General features: G+C 48.3%; 1 protein-coding gene across 4 annotated transcripts; it reads right to left on the reverse strand.

The window, feature by feature from the left end:
- Positions 1 to 1,935: 1,935 nt before the first annotated feature.
- On the reverse strand, positions 1,936 to 24,241 carry inppl1b (inositol polyphosphate phosphatase-like 1b). Of its 4 annotated transcripts, none has more exons than XM_015351745.2 (28): positions 23,955 to 24,240; positions 22,804 to 23,162; positions 20,972 to 21,035; positions 17,905 to 18,043; positions 17,382 to 17,526; positions 16,724 to 16,864; positions 15,895 to 15,982; positions 14,799 to 14,888; positions 14,019 to 14,120; positions 13,219 to 13,333; positions 12,929 to 13,029; positions 12,159 to 12,261; positions 11,340 to 11,536; positions 10,619 to 10,736; positions 9,816 to 9,912; positions 9,412 to 9,550; positions 8,905 to 9,004; positions 8,674 to 8,762; positions 8,420 to 8,501; positions 7,975 to 8,064; positions 7,224 to 7,337; positions 6,495 to 6,583; positions 6,154 to 6,241; positions 5,866 to 6,021; positions 5,133 to 5,214; positions 3,662 to 4,466; positions 3,016 to 3,131; positions 1,936 to 2,343 (listed from the first exon to the last, which is right to left on the reverse strand). In XM_015351745.2, exons 2-28 carry the CDS (start codon positions 22,938 to 22,940, stop codon positions 2,250 to 2,252), a joined length of 3,681 nt encoding a protein of 1,226 aa, XP_015207231.2. In that variant the 5' UTR covers positions 22,941 to 23,162; positions 23,955 to 24,240; the 3' UTR covers positions 1,936 to 2,249. The 4 variants fall into 4 exon arrangements, with proteins under 4 accessions (XP_015207231.2, XP_015207229.2, XP_015207232.2 ...); XM_015351743.2 differs by having other exon boundaries at positions 22,804 to 23,457; XM_015351746.2 differs by having other exon boundaries at positions 23,320 to 24,240.
- Positions 24,242 to 24,948: the final 707 nt, after the last annotated feature.

Here is a 24,948-nt window from a genome sequence, read left to right on the forward strand (position 1 = left end):
GCTCTCCTCCCCACTGATACCTGATGTGTGGTGAGCGTTCTGGCGCACTATGGCTGCCGTCGCATCATCCAGGTGGATGCTGCACATTGGTGGTGGTGGAGGGGAGTCCTCATTACCTGTAAAGCGCTTTGAGTGGAGTGTCCAGAAAAGCGCTATATAAGTGTAAGCAATTATTAATTATTATTATTATTACCAATCTGGGCTCAGCTTTGGAGTCCAGGAGTGGCCCGACGGCATCGGCTTCACAACAGCATCCTGACCATCTGGGTCCGGGGCTGGGAGCGCCTGGCCCCGTTCCCCCTTTCTTATTCCCCCGACCCTTCGCCAGATCCTGCTCTGGCTTTTAACTTCTGTCATGTCAGTCTTGGATGGATCACCTGGCTCTGGACTTTTGCCTACACTGGATTTCGCTATGGACTCCCTTTGGACTTGTTTGCCTTGGACACGCCCCACCGAGCACCAGTGCACCGTCGACACGGCCCCCTGTTTGTCTACCAGCCCGGTTCCCAGTCTGATTTCCCCGTGTTTGTTGCACTCCCCTCCGGATTCTGCTGTCTGCATAGGGTCCTGAAAAACGCTTCGTGACCCTTTGGAATCTGGACTGTATGCTGACTCACGAGGCACACTCCAGCAGCACTGCCTCCAAGTGCTGTTGAATGACCACAGATACTGCTGTCCATTAAGTCCTCTGAGGCGGCCCGTTGTTGGGAAAAAGCCACATTGGCGGCAGTCCAGGCAGAAGCTAAGAAACAAAGTCCCAGGGAAGAGTGAAAGCTGGGTGGAGCCCGGCAGACCTGTGTAACGTCTGACTGGGCCTCAGTGAAACTGAAGTGAAAAGCCTTATTGCCCTTATAAAAATTCAGGAAAGCAAATTTGCACTGAGATTTTATACTGTATCATCCTTACCCACCAGCAGTTCATCCAGTTTCTTATCTGACTCTATTATACTCTTTTATCTTTTATATTTTTTGACTGTGAGACAAGAGAGCAAATGACACAACCCCACATTGCATAATAACATCAGGTAAACACAACCTTTGGTAACAGGAAGGTTATCGTGGGAGTGTGTTCTTACACAGCTGAGTAAGGCATAATTTAATTAATGACTAAAGATCTCTGAAAAGGCAATGTAATAGACCAGAAAAAGAGATGATTTAAGGGAATTAACCAGTGTTAGCCATAGGAATAATGCTGTTCAGAAGTCATGCATACTTCAATCCTGCCAAACAAACATAGCAGCGTGCTGTAGCATTCCCAACTCTTTTTAAATCTTCATTCCAGGAGGCCTCCTTCCTAACAGACAAGGCTGTACACCCTGTGAAAATTGCTAAGGAAATTCTTAGTGAGAAGCATTTTCATGGAATATGCTAATTATCCAATTAACTATTTTTACTAGATTTACTTTCAAAAGAGTTAATTTAGATCCATACCAGAAATGATAGAGGACAGTGATTTCCACTGCAGTGCTACAGTGAGACCGGGTTTAGTCAATCTGAGATGAAGCAGGACATAGTTTCAGTGGCTAAGATGACTTGTTGCTCTGGGCAAAGCTTACAGCTTTGAACCATTGTCCCTAGTACAGAATAACATTTGAGGTTTTGAACTGGTTCTCTCAGTCCACCTTTGTCGATTGCTTTTGTGTTGGAAAGTACAATATATGCTTGTAGCTTCAAAGTTTGCAGTTATGGAATATGTCCATGAGACACTCAATTTCTCCACAGTCTGAGGAACTGCAGTTTTCATGGACCTGTACTTACACAGCAGTGTGGGTTGTGGTGCTGAAAGACCAAAAGGCAAATCTTAGATTTAATGCTGCTGCTTCGATGGTATCACTAATCAAGCTGGTTATGAGGCTGTCTCACAGGATCAGGTTACTAGAACAATAAATAAAAAGTAGCAGACCACAAGAATAAAAATAAAGCAAGCAAGCACGCATTAGAATTTTATCAGTCCTGTTTTAAAACCAAAACCAGCACTGCATTTGAATGATTCATTTTGAGACTCACTGTATGAGAGACTCAAAGAAAATGGTTTGATTGTAAGAGGAGATTTCTCCAGTCCTTCAGGCTGCAAACATATCACCAGTGAACTGTCAGGTGTCCAGTCTCTGGTATTGCTGGTGAAGTCATAGGTCTTAATCTCCTTCAAACCAGGAAAGATCCATGCCTGGCAATGAAAAAAAACAGCAGGAGTCTCCTGGTTATGTTATTCCTTCCAGTTCTGTGGGACTTCAATCTGCCCCATTCCAATCAGTCCCAGATTTTTGGCAGGTTCTCCAAGATCCGCCTCCGATGAGAGCGATTGATCACACCGGCAGCATGCAGGTCTTCGTCGGTGATGCCACTGTCAAGAAAACATCGAGACGTGAAGCTCTCTCAGTCCCAGAATCCCCTAACATGCTTGTCATTGATTGACACAATGGAGAAAGCTGCAGTTCTAAAAGGATGCAAGTAAGAACAAAGGAAGCCCTTTCTCTAGTCGATGGAAACAGAATAATGTTCAAATGAGTCAAATTCTTCTTTTGTTTGGAATGTTTTTAAAATGTACCCATGTCAATTCACATGCAAGAGCAACTCAACACTTAAAACCATTTCCAGGAGGAGTCACATGAGTCTATTTCTTTCTTAACAATTCTAAATTATGATAAATGTGGCCCTGTGGATTGTTCAGTAAAACACCTTATAATTTTTCAAAATAATTTGTTTTGTCACTGTAGTGCTTATAGTCTCTGTTTTTTACTGCTTAAGTCTAACATTCAAAGATGTGCCAATATTTTGTACACGGAGCACATGCGTATTGCAAAAAACCCAGAGCTGATTAAATTTCCATTGTCTGACTTGACTTTGGTAAAGGAATCTGAGCTTCTTCAAAACAGATGTAAGTTAATGTACTTAAAAGGAAAAGCTAATTAATGTTTGTACTTGCATCACCATGCTTCTGTTGGCACAGCTATTTTCCGTCTGAGGAGGGAAGGAAAGATTGAGCAGATCAAAGGCTGGATTAAACCCCCCTCACCTCAGAGCCTCCAGGTCATCCCAGCCATTCAGACTAAGGCCCAGCAGGTAGCGCTGCAGGCCCAGAGCACTGAGCAGCTCCCGGAGCGTCTCAGGAGCTCCGCGTGCTTCCACCGCCTGCAGACAGGGGGCAGCAGACACAGAAACACAATTCTATAATTAATCAATCAACTCTCGCGACAGTGGATGTTGAATAATCCCTAAATCACCTCATTAGTGATAGTGCTGTTTGGGCACATCTGATGAGGTGATTTGACCTGCTGAATGTCAATACTGGCGAAAAGCAAGAAGCAAACGCACTGTATGTCAGGGAGTGTTGTGCAGAGGTGCAGAATGACACACTAATTGTCATGCATAACAAGCAAAGCACCTGCCACTCCATTAATTACCGTAATTTTCTCATTATCAACATTTTCCAGATTGTTTACAGACAACAAGCAAACAAGCACAAGTACCTGAAGAGCTGGAAGAAACCATTTCATTGATCCCATTAAACCAACAATGAGCTTGATAACTGATTTGGAATGAAAACCTGCAGACTCACTGGCTCCCAGGACCAGGACTGCCACCCCTGTGCTACACAAGCGCTTCAGCGTTTACACAAAATGCAGACATCCGGTCAATGGAGGGGTTGTTTCGCTAGCTACCTCTTTTTCCCAGAAGCAGCCGTGCTTGCCACTCCTCGAGGATCTGGGAATGTTGTAATTAGGATTCATCCCTTGACTCCTGGGCACAGAGTACTCGCTCCCCGTTGGCTGGAAGTCCACCTCGCTCAGCGACTTGGCGATCTGCAGGGCGGTGAGGGAGTGGTCTCCAGAAGGGCGGGTCTGGAGCCCAGCAATCCAGGGTGCAAGAGCTGGAGATCTGGACTGTGTCGGGGGCACGAGCGAATAGATCGAGGGGGGCCGGTGCGCGGAGGAGGCTGGTCCCCGATGCAGTCTGGACTGATCCGTACTGTCCCCGGGCAGAGCTGGCTGGCCCTTCGTCCACATGGCATGGCTCGTGTAGGAGTGTTTCCTCTGCTCGTGGGAGAGGGGTGAGTCATTGCCGCCGTAGCCTTCATACAGGGAGTGGTCCTTGTAGACGTGGGTGTTTGGGTTTGGGGTGGGTTTTGCTGGAGAAGCCAGTGCGGGCTTGTCCTTGGCAGGGAAGAGCTGATAGGAGGAGGGGGTCTGGGGCTGGTGCTCTCGGGGGGGTTTATAATAGGGGAGGCACCCCGGGATTTCGATCTCGGCAAAGTTGGATCTGCGCGGGGCTTTGCCATCAAGACTGGCTCCTACTGACACTCTGGGCAGCTGCAGGACAGAGTTCCTGCACCACCCCGCCTGCGGCTCTCTCTCGGAGAGCAGCTGGTCTTCTTCCACCTTCCTCAAGGCGGGGAGCCCTTCGAAGATGAAGTAGGCAGGGTTGGTGTAGCTGCTGGGAGCCCCACCAGAGGAGGCCGGCTCACTGCTGGAACAGAGCAGAAAGGTGAAAGGTCAAGCACCCATACTGGTGGGGAACAAGAATGCTTTCCCCGTCGTCTGCAGAGCCAAGTCTACAGAGCAGACATCTTTGAAACAAACTCATCTGTTTGCATGTCTGGGCTTAGCTTAATCACACCTTTAATGATAAACAAAGACAAAGCAAAATTCGCCTCTGTTCCACTATGCCGTTATGCCATTACAGAAGAAAACTTTCAACATTTTGAATGCGTCTTTTTTTTTTTTTAGGCTGGAAATAGGTTTCTCCCCAGTTCACATTCCTCACATTCAGGAGAACAGAAACCACAGCGAGGTCATCGGATGTGAGCAACTGCTGACATTCAACACATTACTAGTTTGTTAAAGTCATTCAGGAAATAGGCCAGCATGTGTTTCTCTTTTTCTGGCTTGACCCCATTGTGCCCTTGCAACACTTCAGTGTGTCCATTATCCATTGAAGGTGTGCATGTAGTTACATTACACATTGTAATATAGCACATTATCTTCTGAACTGAAGATTGAAAAAAGAACAGGGATGATAATAGCAATAAAGTGCTCTGCGGAAACGACAGATTTGACAGGTTTGGGAAAGCCTGGCTCTTGTTAGTCTGTGTTCGCAGCATGCTGAAATCACTTTATACCAACTATCCCTCACCGCAAGCTGGGAGTGTGGGTCTTCGGAGGCGACAGTCGACCTCTGACCTCCCCCTTCTCATCCTTCTCAAAACAAAACCACTCTGTGCGAGACAGACAGGAACACGCATGTAAATAACATGTACACAACTGCAGACGTCAATCTATGCCAACTGAAACGGTGTTCAAATAGGAAGAACAGGATCACTGCAAGCAGAAGGCAGGTTGAGCACCTCAGGGTCATTTCTCAATTTCTCTGACGATGTTGGACTAATGTGATCATTAGACACACACAGAATTTTTAAATTCTCCTTCTCTTAATTACATCACTTTTTTGCAGTAAGCCCAATAACAGTGTGTGCAACTTCATTAAGATAACAGTGATATAGTGAGGTGTAGCTAGGAAGTGCAATAATACATAAATTCCAAAGTGACAGAACATGGACCACCTAACCCTGCTTATTATATAATTAGAGCTTTGCCAAATAAAGTAGCATATTTCAGGGCCTCCTCAGCTCAGTTTAGGGACATTACAGAATAAACTTTCAAGGCCAATGTAAAAAACTGGGCACTTTAGAAAACACAAATCTGTTGTGTTTGCAGTTCTGCAGAAGCCGTGGGTATGATCTTAGGGTCACCCTTATCTTCCCTGCCTATAGATCAGGATGCATCTGCTTGTGGTTGACATCTCAGTGCCTACTGTGGGAGAACTGAAAGAGGAAGACACTGCAGGGATAAAGGGCAGCCCGGATTACCATAAATCCTCTCCCTTGTGCGGAGTCGGTCCTTAGGAACGTGAACTCTGACCCTTCCCCGAATGGAGCCCATCTCCTCTCCGCGGTGAGTCAGGAAGGTCTCAAACTGCTCCGCCGTGCTGCCAATGAGCGAGCGCAGCGCAATGCAGCACTCACCTGCAGGGGGAGACAGATCCCCGTGAGCCCGGAGCCGGAGGAGCCTGCTTTGCAAGATATTAGTCACATGAGGTCGTGTCTCTGCCAGAGCCGCACTGCCAACGGGAGTCACGGGCCAGGGGCTCTACCCACCGTAAGACTCAAAGCCATCGCAGGACTTGACGGAGAGCAGCAGGTGCTGGTCCTGCAGGTACTCCATGTCCGAGAGGAGTGGGATGAGCTGCGGACGGAGAGGAAGGATGAGGGAGGCTGGTCTCGGAGGCGAGAGGTGAGGAGAGGAAGAGAGTCACCAGAGCAGCCGAGGACCGCAGTGGATGAGAGAGGGAGCGTGGGAAGAAGAGGCAGGATGGGCAGAGAGAGGCGGGAACTGAGAAAGAGAAACACACAGTGAGCAGTTGTGCAGGAGATCAGGAGGAGAGAATGAGCTAGCAAGCTGAAATGTCTGCTGAGTCAACGAGCAGTCAGCCTCTCACCTTGGGCAGCTGTTTGGAAGACCAGCCGAGCTTCAGGAATCCAGACACCTCACAGCTCTGAGTGTCGTTTTCGCTGGAGCGGTGGAGATCTGTACAAACAGGATCACAAACAAGAGATGCTGAATGACAAGATTAAAATTGCTGCAGCCCTAAAAAGCTGGGACACCTCGTGTGAAACCCCTTGGGATACCCCTTGCAGTGGCAAAGCCTTGGATGAGCTGTACTGGGGTCAGGTGGGCTGGAGTCTGGCTGCAAATCCTTGGCTCATCACCAACCTTCCTCTCACCTATTGTCACTGAGAACTGGATCGTGGCTCCTGTTGCTCCACGGCTGACTGCTGTAGGAATTGTACGACTCACAGTGTGAAAGATGGCTTTGGCAGCGATATTACTGAGGAAGCTGATTAACAATTCATGGGATTTTCTGTAATAAACTGATGATGCCAAAAAAGCTACTTAATAATTCCATTGCACTCCAAAACCAAATATGTGAAGAGGTTTCTGTTCATAAGGAACAGATTCTGGGCAATTGATTGAAATTAAGTGCACTAGGACGTCCATCAGCATATTAGCTGGAATGACAGTGTGATAACACACTATCAAGGCTGCATGGTAATAGATTCTGAGGCACACAATACAGAACAATACAGTTTTAAAGATAATGCCTGATATTTGAAAACAATAAAACGTAATGCAGAGTTAGACTAGTTTTACTTGTTGAGACCCCCACCTTCCAGGCAGTAGGAATGAAACTCAATGAAGAACTTGGCTTTGCTGGATGTCTTCACGATGGCCTCAATGCCTTCCAGCTCAATCCAGGCCTGTTCAGTACTGGAACCAAGATCTGCTCAAACATCATGGAGATACAAACATGCCTCAACCCACAAACCACAGGAGCCTCTTTAAATGGAGGTTTGAACAGCATTATATCAACGGGAAGTCAGATCAGAGTGAGAGAAGGTTTATGGTTTATTTCCAATAAGACCATAGAGGAACACAGGTATGTTTTATGCAAGGAATAACTCTATAAAACACACTATGACTATGATGATCCTTGTAAGACACACCCTGTGTATACACCCATTCCCCAGGTCAAACTCAAGTGAGCCCTGCTGATGAGCCCTAACAATATCCTAACCATGTCCACTGCTGCTAATTTTGAATTCATATGCACAAATTAGAAAAGCTTATACTAGACCCTTCTACTCCTTCTTCTGCTCCTCAGCATTGTGAAGTGGTAAAAGCTAATTCATATTCATTTCCATAATTCATATTATTCCGACGTATATACTGCATGTAAATACACACGCATAATCTTTATTAACCAGTGTAACTTTTCTTGTGAATCCGAGGAAAAAAACATTATTTCCATATGTCAATGTAAAAGTATATTTGATTTGTGCTGGACTTGTAAGGCCTTAAAATAGAATATTGGACAGTTCCTCCCAGCGAGCACCAAGCCCCCACACCCATGACCTCACCTTTCTTGGAGACGAACTGTGATGTCACTCCTACTTGGAATGTTGCGAAGACGGGGGAGTGGTCACTGGTAATGACATCATCAGTACAGCCTGCGGATGCAGAGAGGTTGCGAAATGAGGGCGCGTATACTGTCCAGCTGACTCGTGGGAAGAACTGATTCATCTGAGAATATGCTGCTTTCACTGTAATGTGGCACAGGAATGGATGGTCCCTGAACCGGGCTGTGTTGGTTATGCTACAGAGAAACCACTTTGATGTGAAGAAAAAGATTGAGGGAAGATAGAAATCTGAGGTCTTTTTTCTGTTAAACCAAGAGCAAGTAAGAAGTGTATAACATTCCCACATCCAAATCGGGGGAAAATTAATATAATCGGGGCCATTTGGTTATAGGTATTAGTGGGAAATTCTGAGAAGTCCTCCTTTTAAATCATCTCTTCTGCTCACCGTAGGAGGTGCACTTGATGTGTGTTTCTGGGTAGGATTTCCAGAGCACACGGTCACACCACGAGGGCACGTTGATCCGAACCTGCAGCAGTACAAGAATGCATGGCTGTGATTCCTCCGGACGCTGGGTCTAGTGCCCAAACAGCTTTTGCACCTTACAGCAAACCCTTCTTCCGAGCAGGGTCTGCTACACTCCCCCCTGGGTCCCAATATATTTGTTTCCATCCGACTCGGCAGAGTGGAGGCACACTTACCCCAGTAGACTTGTACTTCTGCCACAGGTAGCAGTCCCTGGAGCCCCGTTCGTACCGATAGGTGGGTGGAAACGCAATCTCTTCTTCGTCTGCAGGGAGAAAGGGAGGAATACTGAAGGGAAGTCGAGGCAGAGGCCCGAGGTTTCCGCTAGCCAAGCTGGTTTTATTTGACAGCTCCACTGTCCCCCCGGAGGGCCTAGCCAAGGCTGAGGAAGAGATCGGTCTACACACTGAAGTGCAGGAAGGCCTTCCTCTTGTGGCGCTCGCGGGTCAGCTGATCAGCACACAACAGCTCCTCAAACTCCCTCTTGGCCACATGCCTCAGGATCTCCTGCGGGGGGCGACAGTGAGTCACAGATGGTAAGTCTGGGATGGTCATCTTTCCCAGTGCTCAGTGGTGCAATTTAACCATGCACTGTCCTTTCATCCAAAGGCATATACTCTATAGGAAAGGATACGTAGTTACTGTGCACCTGCAGCCCCACTCACGTGTTTAGGCAGAGGAGAAATATAAATATTATAATAAAAATGTGAAGGAGTAGCCAATGGCTCTTGCAATCTCCCTTCTATTTCTTCACATTCTTTCATTTTTTACATTCTTCTGCTTGTTGTCTCTCCCCCACAGCAAGACTAGCAATGAAGGCAAAACGTCCTCTGCATCAACTATGTTAACCAGTGGAAGCTGAAAGGTTTCAAACATGCTGTTATTACAGGAGCCTCCGGGGCAGTGGGACAGACCTGCACGTCCAGGTCCAGGCGATAGTTGAGATCTCCAAACCAGAAGAGGTGAGTGAACCGCAGGCTGATGTCAAAGTAGCTCAGCTGCCTGTCGCCCAGGGACAGCAGCCTCAGGATGTCCTGAAGATTCTGGTTCCTCCTGTGGGCACACACACACAGCCCCTTATTGAGCTCCTGGGCTACAGGACAGCGTAGGGTCTGAGTCAGGATCACAGAGACAACCTGAGCCAACAGCCTTACACCAGCAGTCCCTGAGCAGCTCGGTCCTGATACAAGGAGCTGAGAATCCCCAGCTGTAGAAGGTCCATAAGCAGACCACGCAGAATGCCACTGTGACCCAGAGCGCCATGAAAGCGTGTCAGCTGGGTATGACTGGTGCTCACCCCCTGCCTTGGCGAATGTACCTGAGGGTTTTCTCGCTGCCGGAGGTCAGGTGGCAGTTGACGAACCCAAAAGAGGTGCCGTTGAAGTGGAAAGAAACGCCCACCGCGCCCTTGTTCCCTGGAAGCACAAGCAGGGGTAAAAAACACCCAGAACTTACATCTGGAGCCTCCAGACACTGCAAAACGTGAGCTTGCAGCCCCACCGAGGCACAGGGATCTCAAACGTCCCGCAAGGGGACAAAGGATATCAGCCCACCAGCAAGCTCAATACTGTTGCAGATGACTGCACGGGATTGGAAGACTGATGGTGTTCACGGGCATTTTTCATTTTGCCGAAAGCAGCTGGGAACAGTGCTATAAGAGATGCCGTGTAGTTTCTGAAATTTTGATTATCAGCCCATCGGGTCAGAAGGAAATTTCTTTGTTGTTTTTAAGCTGCTTGGCTTTAGCTTGTCAGACCAAAGAATCTGATGGGAACCAGTGAGGAAGAAGGAAGGCTGACTAACAGAACCAATGTTTGTTGATGAATTATTTAAGATACTGCTGTAACACAGTCACAGTCCTGTATGACCTCAGTTTCCAGGAATTTAGTAAACCCTATTACGCAATGTGCAACTGGGCTCACTATAGAGTTACAGACTGAGTGGCCTGTGTCTTTCAGAGATTAACTCAATTCAGCCTACATTCTCTTTGCCTAACAGCTTTTTCATTTCAGTATGATCTGAATTGATCGATATTTCAGGCCTTTGCTTCTTGTGATTGCCCTGCTGGTCAGCGCTTGGTGCCAACCTGAAGCCTGTCAGGCAGGTCTTATGGTTCCCTACCTAGCGTGTTGCCCAGGCCAGTCTTCACGCCCGCCGTACTGACATGGCTGATGCGGTTCTCATGCTCTGGTTTCACAAACACTGCCAGCCTGATATTCCACAGGGACTGCAGCGCCACCTGCAGGACACAGGGAGAGCAGCGGCCGGGAATGGCTCAGTGCACAAGACAGTAGTCATCACATCTGCTGATCATGAGTCTTTCACATGCAACACCGCTGATACGGACAGAGTAGATCAAAACCAATAGCCGATGTCAGCTGGTCAATGCGGAAATCAAAAACATAGTACATTTGGAGAAAGACATATCTGAAAATCATTTTTAGTATCAGACGCAGGTATGTATTAGTGTTTTGTATGAGTGAGTTGGGGTGGGGAGGGGTGCACACTTGGCATTTAAGAATGACAACACACAGAGGCTTTTCAGAAGTGTCTGGGCCCCTGGTTACAGATGCCAGCAGCTCCTTGTACCCGGGCAGCCAGAGCGTCATTCACTCTTGTGGGTCTTGTGTGTGCTGGGACAGGAGACACTCCTGCACCCCCCAGCAGGGAAGAGGACTGCACTTTCCCACTGAGCCCGTGCTGATCTGTTGACGCTGAAGAGCTCGGGTGGAAACGCAAGCAGAAAGGCCTGGAGCCCCCTGAGGAGGGCAGGTGAGGATTGCAGCGCGTGTGCCCCCTGTCCTACAGAGAAGGGGGAAGAGGGGGTGGGGGCAGCGCTGACCATCTTGTAGTCGATGTGGGTCAGGGTCTTCAGCGTGGCCTTCAGCTGCTCGGCCCACTCCCTCTCCCCCTGCGGGTTCTCCTGAGTGCCGATGGCGTAGACATCGTGAGGCAGCGCCGCCGTCGACTCGTCCGGAACTCGGCCCAGGCCGGAGCAGGACACCCAGGACAGCAGAGGGCTGGGGGGCGGGGAGCCGCCTGGACATGGCAGGACAGGGCAGGACAGGGCAGGACAGGAGGGTAGAGTCACACACAGTATGAGTGCACACACTCACATGCCCACCACAGCTTGTCTGCATACTGCATCTCTGCATATGTACTCTGAGTACAGGAGGCAGCATATTAGCCAAGATATTCCACCACCTACTAAAACTATACCTTGAGCTGCTCTAGTGACCATATCTGGTGCTGGGAAATTTGAGATCTGAAATGATAAGAATCCCTCCAAAGAGGGAGAGATGAGGTCTCTCATCAGGCTGACTAGACTTCGGGCATCAGAGGGACAGATATCTGCAGTCAACTGTGTTCAAGATCAGACATGACAGGACTACTTCCTGTTTGCCACCCTCTGCTGTTCTCTTTATAATTGAAGTTCAAAGCTCAAAGATAAAATACAATGTATCTTGGAGATGCAGAGGAATTTCCTACAGAAAACAGCACCATAGAGATCGGGGTTTGGTAAATTCCCGTTCTGTTAATACATAGGTGTTTAATTTTCGTATGTACTTTTAAGCTTTTACGTGCTCTAAATTTGTTCCAACATGACCAAGCGCTCATAAGCATACGACGATCCATGGATTGAACAGTACTGCCATCTCACCCATGTTCCAGGTGCCCACGAAGACAGAGATGACGTCGGGCTCACTCTGCGGGGAGTGCCTCATCTTCATCAGCTGCAGCAGCTGGCAGAAGGCCTCCCGTTTCTGATACGAGGAAGGAGAAAGAGAGACGGTGAAGCGTTTTCTCTGTTTCTCAGTGCTCGGCTTGCTCCAAGCTAGTGAGATACCAGAAAGCACAACCTGTAGAACCAACTAATTGGTCTCAGCCTGAAGGTCCTGTCAGATCTCAAGGCAAAACAATGACAAGAGCCCAGATCGCTGTGGTTGTCTTCTCTTGTAAGTGCTATCCTGTCATGGAAACTATAGGACTACAGTGCGTTTAAAGCTGTGAATAGGAAGTATTTTCACGAAGGGTTTTGGGAGAATGGAACTTGCCGATAGGTCCCTCGACTGGGACCTTTCTTGTATGCCTCTGTTCTTATACCTTCAAGTCAAAACCATCAAGTAAAGACTGCCTTAAATTTTAAGTGCCTGACAGAAGCATCCCACTCTTGTTTCTGAAATCTGAAAGGGTAGATGTCACTGTGGGCACACAACTGAAGCACAATCAGAGTCTAAGTGGTGGCAGGTTTGCGGTGGTTGAGATTATAAATTCATTGATCCTGCTTAGTGCCATGGTATCCAGGCAGGAGACAGAAAGCATAAGAACATAAGAAGGGTTATCAATCGGTCTATCTCTCCTGATCGGACAGTAAAGGTCAGGAAAGGACAGCCCAGCGTGAAGGAGAGGGGAGTGGGGGGGTCTGCTCACCCGTGCGCTCTCGAACACTATCTCCCTCTGGGACGTCCTGTGGCCGGCCAGCACCATCCGCAGCCTGGTGGGGGCGCTCTGGAGCTTCACCAGCTGCAGAACTGACACAGGCGGGCACCGTTAGGAGCTGGTGCTAGCTTCTCTCAGACCACAGCGGAAAAGAACGGCAGTAGGAGATGCGTGCAGGCGTGAATCAGGGCTGGCCAGCGCTATCAGCCGGAATACAGGTGTGCTGAGAGGCAGTAGTTTCGGGGAAGGGGAGAGCCGGAACACGTGCCACACGTACTCACTCTTGTCATGCGGTACTCTCTCCTCACAGCCGACTCCAGGCTTTTTGTCAAACACCAGCAGGCCGGCGTCCACGTCCACCAGCAGGGCCTGTCTGCCGCAGTGCACCACCTTCACCTGGGACACACAAACACACAGGCGCGCTGACTCGGGCTCTGGGCCCGCTGGCCTCCCCCACCCTCACGCTCTGCCTCTCAGACTTCGAAATCCCACCCCCCCAGCATCGCCAAACATGTCTGTCCAAGGAGGTAAAAGAAGACGGCTGTCTTAATTTATTTGATTTGGGTTTCTTGGTGTGTGGGCTCATCAGCAGTGAGCAGGATGGCTCATGGCCGAGATCAGTCGTCATGGTGCTGCCACTGTGACCCGTGCGCTGAACTTTACACCCTTGCTTACTGAATTGCCCCAGCTCAGAGAATTAAAGATTAACTGGAAAAAAGAGATTTGCAATGTAAGGGAGGTGCCAAGGTAGCTTAATGCTGTGTTATTCTGACCCTGTGGTGGCAGGGGCTCCTGTGACAAGAGGAGACACGGCCTTCACTAGCAGCACTGCCTGCCTGCCCTAATCCTATTTAATCCACAGCTGAAGTGCCGCCTAATTCGGCTGGACACATCCCTGTGTATTCCTGATTCCGAAGCTGCAGCACGTGCTCAGGGACTTTTTCAACTCAATGAAGAATTTGTAAGACACTGGTCAGTCTGCACACAGGAGGTGCCGTCTGTTTCAGGAAGATGCCGAGCACTGCGCTGTGGCTCGCGGGCAGGCAGCCGCGGGTGAGCCTGCAGGAGCCCCTTCACTCACCTGGAAGGTGTGGACGGCTGTGGGCGGGGCTGGCTCGGGGGGCGGGGCCGCCTGCGAGGCCAGGTTGTGATTGGACACTGCCTCCTGCAGAGCCTTCAGCACCTGCACAACAGGTAAAAACTGCTGAGACGGCTCTTTTACTCACCCCGGATTCCACATCGCTCCTCACCAGCTGAGCCAGGGCACACCAGCTAGAGCTGTGTCCTCTGAACGTACTCACCGGCTAAAGAGTTTCTAGAGGCTATTTATTCAGAAACCCTTCTAGCATGATGTTCGGTGGCAGAGTCCATCAGAGGCTTTCTGAGGTGCACTGTCTGTGGCTCTCCTTTCATCACACCAATCACTGGGGCAAAGAGAGTTACTTCCCCACAAGGTACCAGGTCAGCTGCCTGATCAGAGAAGTGCTTTGGGGTTTTGAAACTTGTCAGTATTTCATTCAGACACAGGACAGCCTTTGGCAGTTCAGACAAAGCCTGGGACTTGTCACTATTAAATTGACTGATTTGAGTTCACATTTTACTGTCAAATAGAACTACCACCTCTTATCTTCATATAAGGGTTATGATGGGTTTGTGTGAATATGTTTCAGGTGCTCCAGTTTACTTCCAGAGACATGCAGGTATGATTAGCTACTGTAAATACTGCAGCTCCTGTCTGGGGGTCTCCAGTGGTCCTTTGTGGTCAGTCAGCCACAGCTTTCAATCGATGCTACAGTAATTCCCCTAAGGTAATATGAGCCCCTGGGAGAGTCTAGTTGCTTTATTGCATAGGCCCCAGTACCTTCTTTTCCAGGGACGAAAGCAGGCTGCACAGGGCTGAAATCTTACAGATCAGGCTGTCCAGATCCAAGTCTCCCCCCTTTCCTGTACCCTGGGAGAGGGAGAACAAGAAGGAAATGGCCAGAGGTCATCTTCACAAAGGACAGACCAAAGGAGTCAAAAGGAGGCACAGAGAGAACAGAAATGTTGTTCATAAGGATGAAAAAAAAAACCAAAAAGATTATGAGAGATAATAGATGGAGAAGACATGGCTCACTAAACAATAGACATTAAGTCACGTAAATGGACAATAAACCTATTAATCCCATGAAAGAATATAGCTCTGAATCAGAAAGAATTCCTCCTCATGTCCAGTTATTATAAAGACTGTTGTTCTAGAACACAGACAGTTCAAGGAAAACAATAGTTACTGTCCCATGTCACACTACTGTAAAAACTCAATGAAATGTATTTGCATCACATAATTCTATGCTTCTATTTTGCTTGATAAAAAGCGGCAATCGCAACTTTTGCAACAATGTGAAAAAATAATAGAGGATAAAACACATTATCTTTGAATAACCGTAATACCTGTACATAGGTATACATAAATATTATTTTCTGGCTTATTTCTGTGTAAAGTACAGGCAACATCATGTAAAGCAACAATTTGTGTTCGATTCTAGACAAATTAGCAGGCTAGTTTCGCTGTGAACAGTAGAGGGCGCCTCAAGACACGTTTTTCACAGCAGAGATGTGTCTTCTGATACAGCTGTCAGAGGAAAGAGTCCCTGGCATAGTTAATTCTTATTTTACTTCACTGGAATTAAACTGGTCTTTGAATGGCGGAACAAATACAACAAAAAAGGGATTTTAGTCAATGATTGTGTTCCATGGATGCAGAACTCTTTCTTACTGTGAAAGAAAACCTCTGAGGTACTAACAGTCTGAGGTACTAATTGTATTGGACTTGTTTCTTACAGCTCTGCACGTTTTCTGATTAGGTTTGTCCAGACAGAACCTGTGCGCACAGGTCATCTCGGGCCAGGAAATGATCATTTCTGGGGGAGAAACTGAGCTGCAGACATCTGGGCCCGAGGGTGCTAGGAAAGGCTTACCTGTGACCTGGAGGAGGTGAGGGGGCAGCTGGGATGGTCAAACACTTTGGCCAGCGTCTCCAGACTGGAAAGGGTCAGGTCAATCTCACTGCAGGCAGATGGAGAGCTGATCAGAGAGCATGATCCTGGCTACTGTAACAGTTCACCACTGGGCCTCTGGCCCCAGTGCCACCAGCCCTGCCTGCAGGGGCTTGGCACAGACCCGCAGGGACAGAGCAGGCCCCTGGGCACCATGAGGGCAGAGACAGTTCTGGGGCTTTGCCGAGTGTGACCAGACACTAGCTGAACTTTGGACACAAGCTGAACGCTGGACCCAAGCTTCTGCGGGATTCAATCACTTGTTCTCCGGCACTGAAGGGCTGCAGGGGACAGCAGAAGCAGCCTCAACCAATGATGTAGAGCCCTGCTGCAACTAGTCAATCAGTTTTTTCTCCTCCTTGACATGCTCTTCTAATAGCAAGAACATACACGTTTATCACAGCCATGGAATCGGGAGGTAATGCCTAGTGCCTTAGCCCAGGGCTGAACCAATGACCCAATGACTTAAATACAGAGGTGTGACTTCCAAATGACATTTCTCTCCCCGGCAATTCTAAATAAAGTCAGCATCAGCATGGAAAGTGAAAAGGAAAATGACACATTGCTTAAAATATTTTAGAATTTGCTCCCAATTCAGGAGCTGTTAGAGGAGAGCCTGTTCAGTAGTGTAATAGAAACCTTTGAAAGTTCTGTAGTTTTCCAGAATGTTTTATTATGGTTGCGGGGAATCCCGCCTTCCTGTGGTGATTGTGACCCCTTTAGGTGGCAGTGTGTAAGTGCATGCTGGTACCTGTGCAGACCCTGGCAAGCACTGCTCAGTGTCCTGTTGAAGAAGAGCAGGCTGGACCCCCCCTTGCGCAGCCCGTCCAGGTCCAGCAGCATCTCATTCCGCAGGTACTCGCTCAGCGGGCCAATCACATCCCTCGACACACTGCAGTCACAGGAACACTGTGAGCCAATCACATCACTCGACACACTGCAGTCACAGGAACACTGTGAGCCAATCACATCACTTGACACACTGCAGTCACAGGAACACTGTGAGCCAATCACATCCCTCGACACACTGCAATCACATGAGCTCTGAGAGCCAATCACATCATTTGACACACTGCAATCACATGAGCTCTGAGAGCCAATCACATCGCTCAACATGCTGCAATCACAGGAGCAGTATGAGCCAATCGCAGGGCTCAACAGGAACAATACCACTACCATAAGTAAATCAGCTAATGAAAGTCCTAAACATGATGTTTCTGCATTTAAGCAATTGAAATGACTTGAGTGCCTTTTAACTGAATTGAATAGTGGGGATGTCTAGCTGCTCAGCAATTCAACACTCACAGGAGTTTGTAAAACATAACGTCACTGCTGACGCATTTGGATCTGACTAAAAGCCAGCGGTCAGAGAGAAGGATAGAGATTCTAGTCCTGCCCTGTTTCTGTACCTGCCAGTACAGGAGTCCTGCAGTCTCTGGAGGAAGAGGAGGTGGGGGCCCGGTAGGCTGGGGCAGGAAGCTGTGGCTGCTGAGCTGGCTGTGGCCTGCGCTGGGCTCTGACTCCTGACCACACCAGGCTTCTCATCTTCACCGTCTGCAGGAGGGGAAACAGAGTCACCGGGGCCTCTCCCAGTGTCTGATCTGCCCCACTTCACCACACGGGGTATTCCAACTCTGTCACCACAACCACGAAACCACCATAGGTCACAACTGTGTAGAACATGCCTCATTGAGCTAGCGTGCGTGTGACCTATCACCAGGCACAAAGCAGAGGAGAGGAGAAGCACACCATTACGTTGTATCTGGGGTGCTCATTCTAATGACAGGGTCTTTTAAATCCATTACCTGTCATTTATGTGACACACAAGCGAACCACTGGAAGACCGAGTCTCCGCAGGTCTGAAGTTTCCCTACTCTGACGCGAGGGTTCAGAAACCACCGCAGTCTGAGAGCGTCCAAGACGGGCCCTCACCTGAGCCCTCGTTCCCTGACTCAGCCTCGCGCAGCACGGGGTACCGCAGTGGGGTCACCAGGCCCTTGTGGGGCTGCTGGTACCCCAACACCAGGTCCGCCAGCGTCCGGAAACAGTTCGCCTGCACCCCCTGGGACGTCTGTAGGATAAAGTCACCCATTATTCTGACACAGTGCTGTCAGCAGAAAACAGGTTTTACACACTAATGGCAAAGGAAGAGCTTTTCAGTGCCTGTCTAATACTTTTCTATTATTACATAGAAATAATGTAATAATGTTGTGGGAGAGTGGAACAAGCTGCCCAGCCATGTCGTGGATGCCAAGAACTTGGTTTCTTACAAGGAGCAGCTGGATGAGGTTCTGGGATCAATTAGCTACTAATTACCGAATGGACTAAATGGGACACATGACCTCTTGTTGATACCTTTCTGACAGCATGTTCTTATTATTAAGCTGTTGCTTCTGACGATGATTATGGTGATTAGAATTATTACTATAAAATTATACTGGCTTTATTTCTTCAGAGTGGAAGAGCTATAATTTTACATCCTGGGTTAATAATGATCAAATACCTTCTAGTCTTGGTGCTGTTATTTTCAAGTGCCTCGTTCAGTGGACAGCTGGCTCTTTATAGTGCCAAAAAAAAACAGGACTGGGGGTGACACCCCCTCACTCACTAAGCCCCAGTTGGAAAGTGCACCAGAGCATTAAACAACAGCCAACTCAGATAAACTGATTAAAATGGATAACAAGTATTGACTAAAATGACCCTGTACAATAGAACAGTTTTATGTCCCTTTATTCCGCACATTATGACACATGTAGCTCATGCAACTGTCCCATGAGCTGCTCCAATCAGTAGAAAGGAGATGTATAAACTGGTATTGAGGCCACTTTTTTAAAATGACTGTGTGTTACCGGAAACATCTGACTTTTCAGCATGTGGTTTATGCTCTGAAGAGCAGCTGTTGTTCTTTTTTTTGTGCTAAATTCATATGTGGCGATTCATTCTGCTCATCCATTGCAAACGAGGAGAGATGGGTCCCCTGGGTTTCTGCGGCCCAGGCTGGGCTCTGGAACGGAAGTTCAGAGGTGCGGGGTTCTCTTTTGGAGGAAACAAGAAGTGGCTAGATCTCTGTGTGTGCTGAAGAGAGAACCAGTCCATCTGAAAGTCCAGCTGTCTGCCTAGGAGACGATGTCAAAATCAGCCACATCCTGCAGTCTGCCAGCACTGGGAAACTGCAGAGCGGGACTCCGTGTGACAGCTCTGTCTGTGCGCCGCACTTCCACATGAAGCCCACTCACTGAGCAGAGCCACACTGCTTTCTGCTAAAGCTTCGAACTAACAATATTAAAAATGGAAATATCAAATTGAATGTTTTGCAGATATTTCAGTACTCATACATCCATAAAGGCAGTTCACAATTCAGAACATGTTTTTGTGATGTCCAGAAATTATTTACTTCTATTTTCTGCTATTCTCTGGCATTTCAAGCCATGTTGTATCCTGGCTACAGATAGTACAAAATGTTGTGGTCAGGCTTTTAACTAAAACTAAAAAGTATGACCATATTACATATGTGCTAGCACCCTTGCATTGGCTTCCAGTGTAATCCAGGATTGATTCCAGCCTGAATGGCTTTGTTCCCTTTTACCTACAGATACTCTTAATTGTATATGTTCCTGGGTGGCCTCTGTGATCCCAGGACGCCGAGCTGCATAATGAATTTAAAAACTGATATTGATGGAGGCCTTCAGTTGCAGAGCTCTTGCATTCTGGAACGATTTCTCTATTTGTGGACATAAAGCACCAGCTCATTTTTATAATCTTCTTTCTTCATAAAAACATTTGTGTTTTCATTTGATTGTCCTTGTGGTTTTATTGCTTCATTGTTCTTGTTCTAATTGCATTTCTTCCTTTGTTATTCTTTATAGCAGTTTTAGCTTTTATAGCTATAAATCTAATTAGCTTTAGTATTTACTGTTTATATGCCTGCTACTTTATTACTTTAGAAATGTCTTTTTAATGCACAGTGCTTTGAATCATAAATTTTCTGCAAGATATGCTCTATTAAGTGAAGTCTGATAGCACCAGTTGTGTTGTATAGACAGTGCAAAGGAATGTACTGTACATGCAGTTTTGTGGGATGGTTTTTATGTTGTTTTTGCTGGGGTTACTTAAGAACAGACAGTGCTGCTCATTAAAAAGAGAGGCCCCGCAGCTCTCTGGAACAAACACAGCACATCTTATACTCTCTTTACTGCTGTGGACATGCTCTTCAACTCTCATATGACCAAGGTTGATATTTCATTAAGGAGAACATTATTTTTCTTTTCCAGAGGAAAGCCTCCTGCTCAATAGTTGCAGGCAATCCAAAGTTTGTATTTGCAGGTGCTATGTAAAAACCACATCTGACCTCTGGGGGTACTTCTCATCAGTTAGTTTGCACAGTTGGGCTGGGATTACGATTCTTGCAACTTAAATAAATGATGCGAGCATTCGGTTTAAACATGATTTCCCTCTTCTGTTAAAACCACTGTGTATCGCACTCTCTTATAATGCAAGCAGTGATTCAAGGCAGATGTAATTATGTACTAACCAATACTGACCCAGTTCTAAGGGTCCAGTGTGGCCAATATCAGGCCAATGGTGATACAGTTATGAATGAGGTTATGGAGACAAAGCCTTCAGTCCACTCCAGCTACAGTGTATATGCACTGCAATTTTATCTGTAACATCTTTTTACTGTACATCACCTTGTACAATTCTTTCTTGTTAAATACATAAGATAAGGAGACATACTGTAAGTAGAGTTAAAAAAGAAACACAGATAAAGAAGGACTGACCTAATTGTCCTTTTCATTGAAAACAGGCCATTCATGTGGGCTAAAAGTGGTCAGCTCTGAGTTCAGCCGTAACCAAGCTGACTCACTGTTTGTGTCAGCCCAGTGTTTGCTGGTTGTCTGGGGGCAGTTTTCACATTATTTCAATGGGACACCCTTTTCTTTAAAAAAAAACTCCAGAGTTCTCTCAACACAGAAAAGAGAAACAGCCCATCAGCACTTACCTGAACTGCCAGCAGTCCCTCCTCGTCAGGCAGGATTCGGTAAGTGTGGACATGACGCTGGAAACTGTGAGGACAATAATAGCCAGTATTACCACACTCCTGCTTCCCGCCTGCTAAACGCTACTACAGGAGGACTAGTGAGCTTGTAAAAAACACTGACAGACAAGCCAGTAAACAGGAAACGATTAACAAGCACAGGCTGGTGTAAAACGTCCATGCATTTTCATTCTTTACTCTGACTCATTCTTCAAAATAGAGCTTGAAACCTATTCATGCTTCCCAAATATGTCTGGTAAACCCAACACCCATGTGATGTTTGTGCAGAGTTCCTCATGTTTGTAAAACAGCATATTACTCCCAATATCAATATAATATCAAAACTAGCTGTCTTAGTCCTGTTTAGGGCAGAACAGACAGGTTCAGAAACATGGATTTCCAAAATTTAGCAGGACCCTCATTTAAAGAAGGCAATCCAGATTTTGTATTTAAGTTCTCAGGGGAACTAGACCTTATTTTCTCTACAATTTGAAGAAACAAGCATGCAGGCAGAATTAACACATACATTTATGTATTACCTAGATGGCATTTTCAATAGTTTCAGAATGTTTTAAGGAATTAATATATAAAATAAAAGAATAAGTGGTTTGTGTGTGCTTGTGTGGATATGAATCAGTGGTGACCGCAGGCTCTTAAATTCATTCTGCAAAAACTGTTTGAAACGTCTGCAGGGATCATCTTCCAGGAATGCTGCTGCTGGAGAGAGTCCGAGTGGAAAGTGTGCAGGACAGCAGCCAGAGCACACTCCCTCCAGCAGGGCCAGGCTGGGCTTCAGGGCATCTCTCTGCTTTCCCCCTGTGTGTGTGCCCCTGTCCCCCTGCACACTCTCCACACCCTCCACTCCCTGAACACTCTCCACACCCTACACACCCTCCACACCCTCCACTCCCTGAACACTCTCCACACCCTACACACCCTGAACACTCTCCATACTTTCCACAACCTCCACACCCTTCACTCCCTGAACACTCTCCACACCCTCCACTCCCTGAACACTCCCCACACCCTCCACACCCTCCACTCCCTGAACACCCTACACTCCCTTATCCCTCTCCACACCCTGAACACTCTCCATACTCTCCACACCCTCCACTCCCTGAACACTCTCCACACCCTACACACCCTCCACTCCCTGAACACTCTCCACACCCTACACTCCCTGAACACTCTCCACATCCTTCACACCCTCCACACTCCCTGAACACTCTCCACACCCTCCACACCCTGAACACTCTCCATACTCTCCACAACCTCCACACCCTTCACACCCTGAACACTCTCCACTCTCCACACCCTCCACACCCTGAACACTCTCCACACCCTACACACCCTCCACTCCCTGAACACTCTCCATACTCTCCACAACCTCCACACCCTCCACTCCCTGAACACTCTCCACTCTCCACACCCTCCACTCCCTGAACACTCTCCACTCTCCACACCCTCCACACCCTGAACACTCTCCACCCTCCACACCCTCCACACCCTCCACACCCACCACACTCTGTCTTCACTGTTTACTACCCTGCATCCTGCAGAAACAGATCCTTCTGCTGCTCTAGAACACAGCTGGCTCTGTGTTCTGGACCCTGCGTACTTATTGAACATCCAATCCCAGACAGTCACGTCAGAAGAGTTAATTCACTCCAGAACTAACTCACAGGCAGAGGCCAGGATTTTATTACGAGGCCTACACTCACACAAGTTCATTGCTCTAGATCTCGTTCACACACATGCTGGCGATAAGCAGGGGCTGGCACTGGGCAGTTACTCACAGCAGACAGAGGGCGTAGGCTCCAGGCACTGACTCGCTGTCCCGCACCAGGAAGCTACCGTCTCTCCCTGCCCTGGCCAGCAGGTCCTCTGCCTGCACCCGACTGATGTCCCGGTGGTACCACGCTGCCATCGCCATGGCAATACCCACTAAAGATGCAGGCTAGACAGGTCTGGAGCAGGACCGGGAGGCTCTCTCGGTTTGCAGCAGCCGCTGAGAGGGATCTCCATCCGGGACCCCCGTGAAGCAGCGAGACGCAACACTCCTGAGAACCCACTGGACTCGTGTCTCCCACGAGGACCCAAACTCCTGAGCCCAAATGGCACTGTGTTCCTGGGTACCGGCGCTGGTTAGCATCCGCTGAGTGACAGAGGAAACCACTTATACATCATCAGCCATCTTCACTCACTACGAGACAATGCAGTGCAAAGCACGCAGGGAAGACAAAGCAAAATGACTCCGATCCAGACAGCAGCCCTTGTCTTTGGATTGATCTGCTCCCAGACGAGAGCTGCACCTCTCAGCCGGCGTCGGGACTCTCCTACGCCAGCCCACGACGGAGCGCAGGTGCAGGTTTTTTATTTAGGGGAACTGTTGCCATCCATCCGAATTTGCATCTCGTCCCCTCAATTCGTAGGGCTGCCCGAGGCAGCAGCTGAATCAAGAAAAGAAACGAGGCTCTTCTTTTGCAGCAAAGCGAAAGAGCAGACCCAAACAACCCGCTAGGAAGAAAAAAAACTTTCTATGCAAAGCCCATCCTACCAGTCCTGGAGACGTCACTTAGGACGCAGCTTTTTAAAAGCACAGCAAAGTCTTTTAGCACAACTTGACAAAATGTGTGATTCCTGCAATTTCTCTATATATGGGCGTGGAACGCCCCTATGAAGTTCAGCTGACTGCTGTACTTCTAGTATGGCGCCCCGGGGCTGATCAGTAACTCATGCTCAACCCCCCCCCGGCCTCCTGGGACTCGTCTCCGGTCTCTGCACCCTTCCCCTCTCCCAGAGGCAGCGTGTCTCTGGAGCTCTCTCACGCATCTGCCGCGGAGAGGAACAACAGCTGCCTGCCCACGAACAGCACGGGGAGAGGAAACAGCTCTCAGCTCTGGAAGGAAAAAAAAAAGCCAACAGCACAACCTCGCTCTGGGTTCACCTCTGCGTTTGAGAAAATCCTGGCGCACCTCCGTGCTGTGACCTCTCTCCAGCTGAGCACGACACCTGGCTGCTCTGTCACCTCCTCCCCTCCAGCAACAGCTACCAGCCCAGGTGGGGCGGCCCGGCTTGCCTCTGTCTCACTTTCACTTTCTTCTCTTCCAACTTTTTTTTCCTCTGCTTGTTTTTCTTCCTTCTCTCCTCCCCCTCCCTCTCTCCCTGGTCTCTCCTGCTGGGTACACAGAGGCGGCGGTGCAGCAGTTCTCCATATGGCTATGATCATCCCTCACTTTGGTTTCCAGCCTCTGCTTTTCTGCCCCCCCTCCCCACCACCCCGCCCCTCCTCCCACTCTTCTCCTCTCACAGCCCTGCGTCTGCAGGCGCCCAGACTCTGCTGCCTCTCTTTCGCCAGCGACTCGCGGCTATGGCCCCAGACCTCTCTCTCCTCCTGCCTGAGCAGTCTGGTCTCGCTCTCCGGCATTTTCTCGGCCGGCGCTCGTTCGGGGCTGTTCTGCCTCTCTGGGTGTCCCGGGATGTTGGAGATATCTGTGCTGCTCCTTGCCCTGTCCTGCTTTCCAAAACCATCAGCTCCTTCAGTTCTGGTTGGATTTGAAGACAGGACAGGGGGAGGGGGTGGGGGGGAGAGAGGATCTTGACTCCGAATACATTTCCTCCCAGCAGTTAGGACCTCAGGTGTTTGTGGCGAAGCATGGGCTTACTGGCTGTGACACAGTGCACAGATGATACTTTTGTTTTCGTTCACCTCAGGGCACTTCCTGCATCCTGGTGTCATCTGGGAGAAAGGGCCGGGAAGGCAAGTCTTACATCAGCCTCCAACGCGCCAGTCATACTGAGCAAGGCAGAGAATTAGAAAACTGCTCTCGAGTGGAGATCTGCATCAGTGAGCAAAGGAACACAAGAAGGTTAATTCCACACTGAAAAACAGAAAAATAGAAGTGTTTCGCCTTTCTGTTTTTCAAAGTGGAATTAACCTC

The sequence above is a fragment of the Lepisosteus oculatus genome, chromosome 8, assembly GCF_040954835.1.
Source record: "Lepisosteus oculatus isolate fLepOcu1 chromosome 8, fLepOcu1.hap2, whole genome shotgun sequence".
Classification (NCBI taxonomy): Eukaryota; Metazoa; Chordata; class Actinopteri; order Semionotiformes; family Lepisosteidae; genus Lepisosteus; species Lepisosteus oculatus.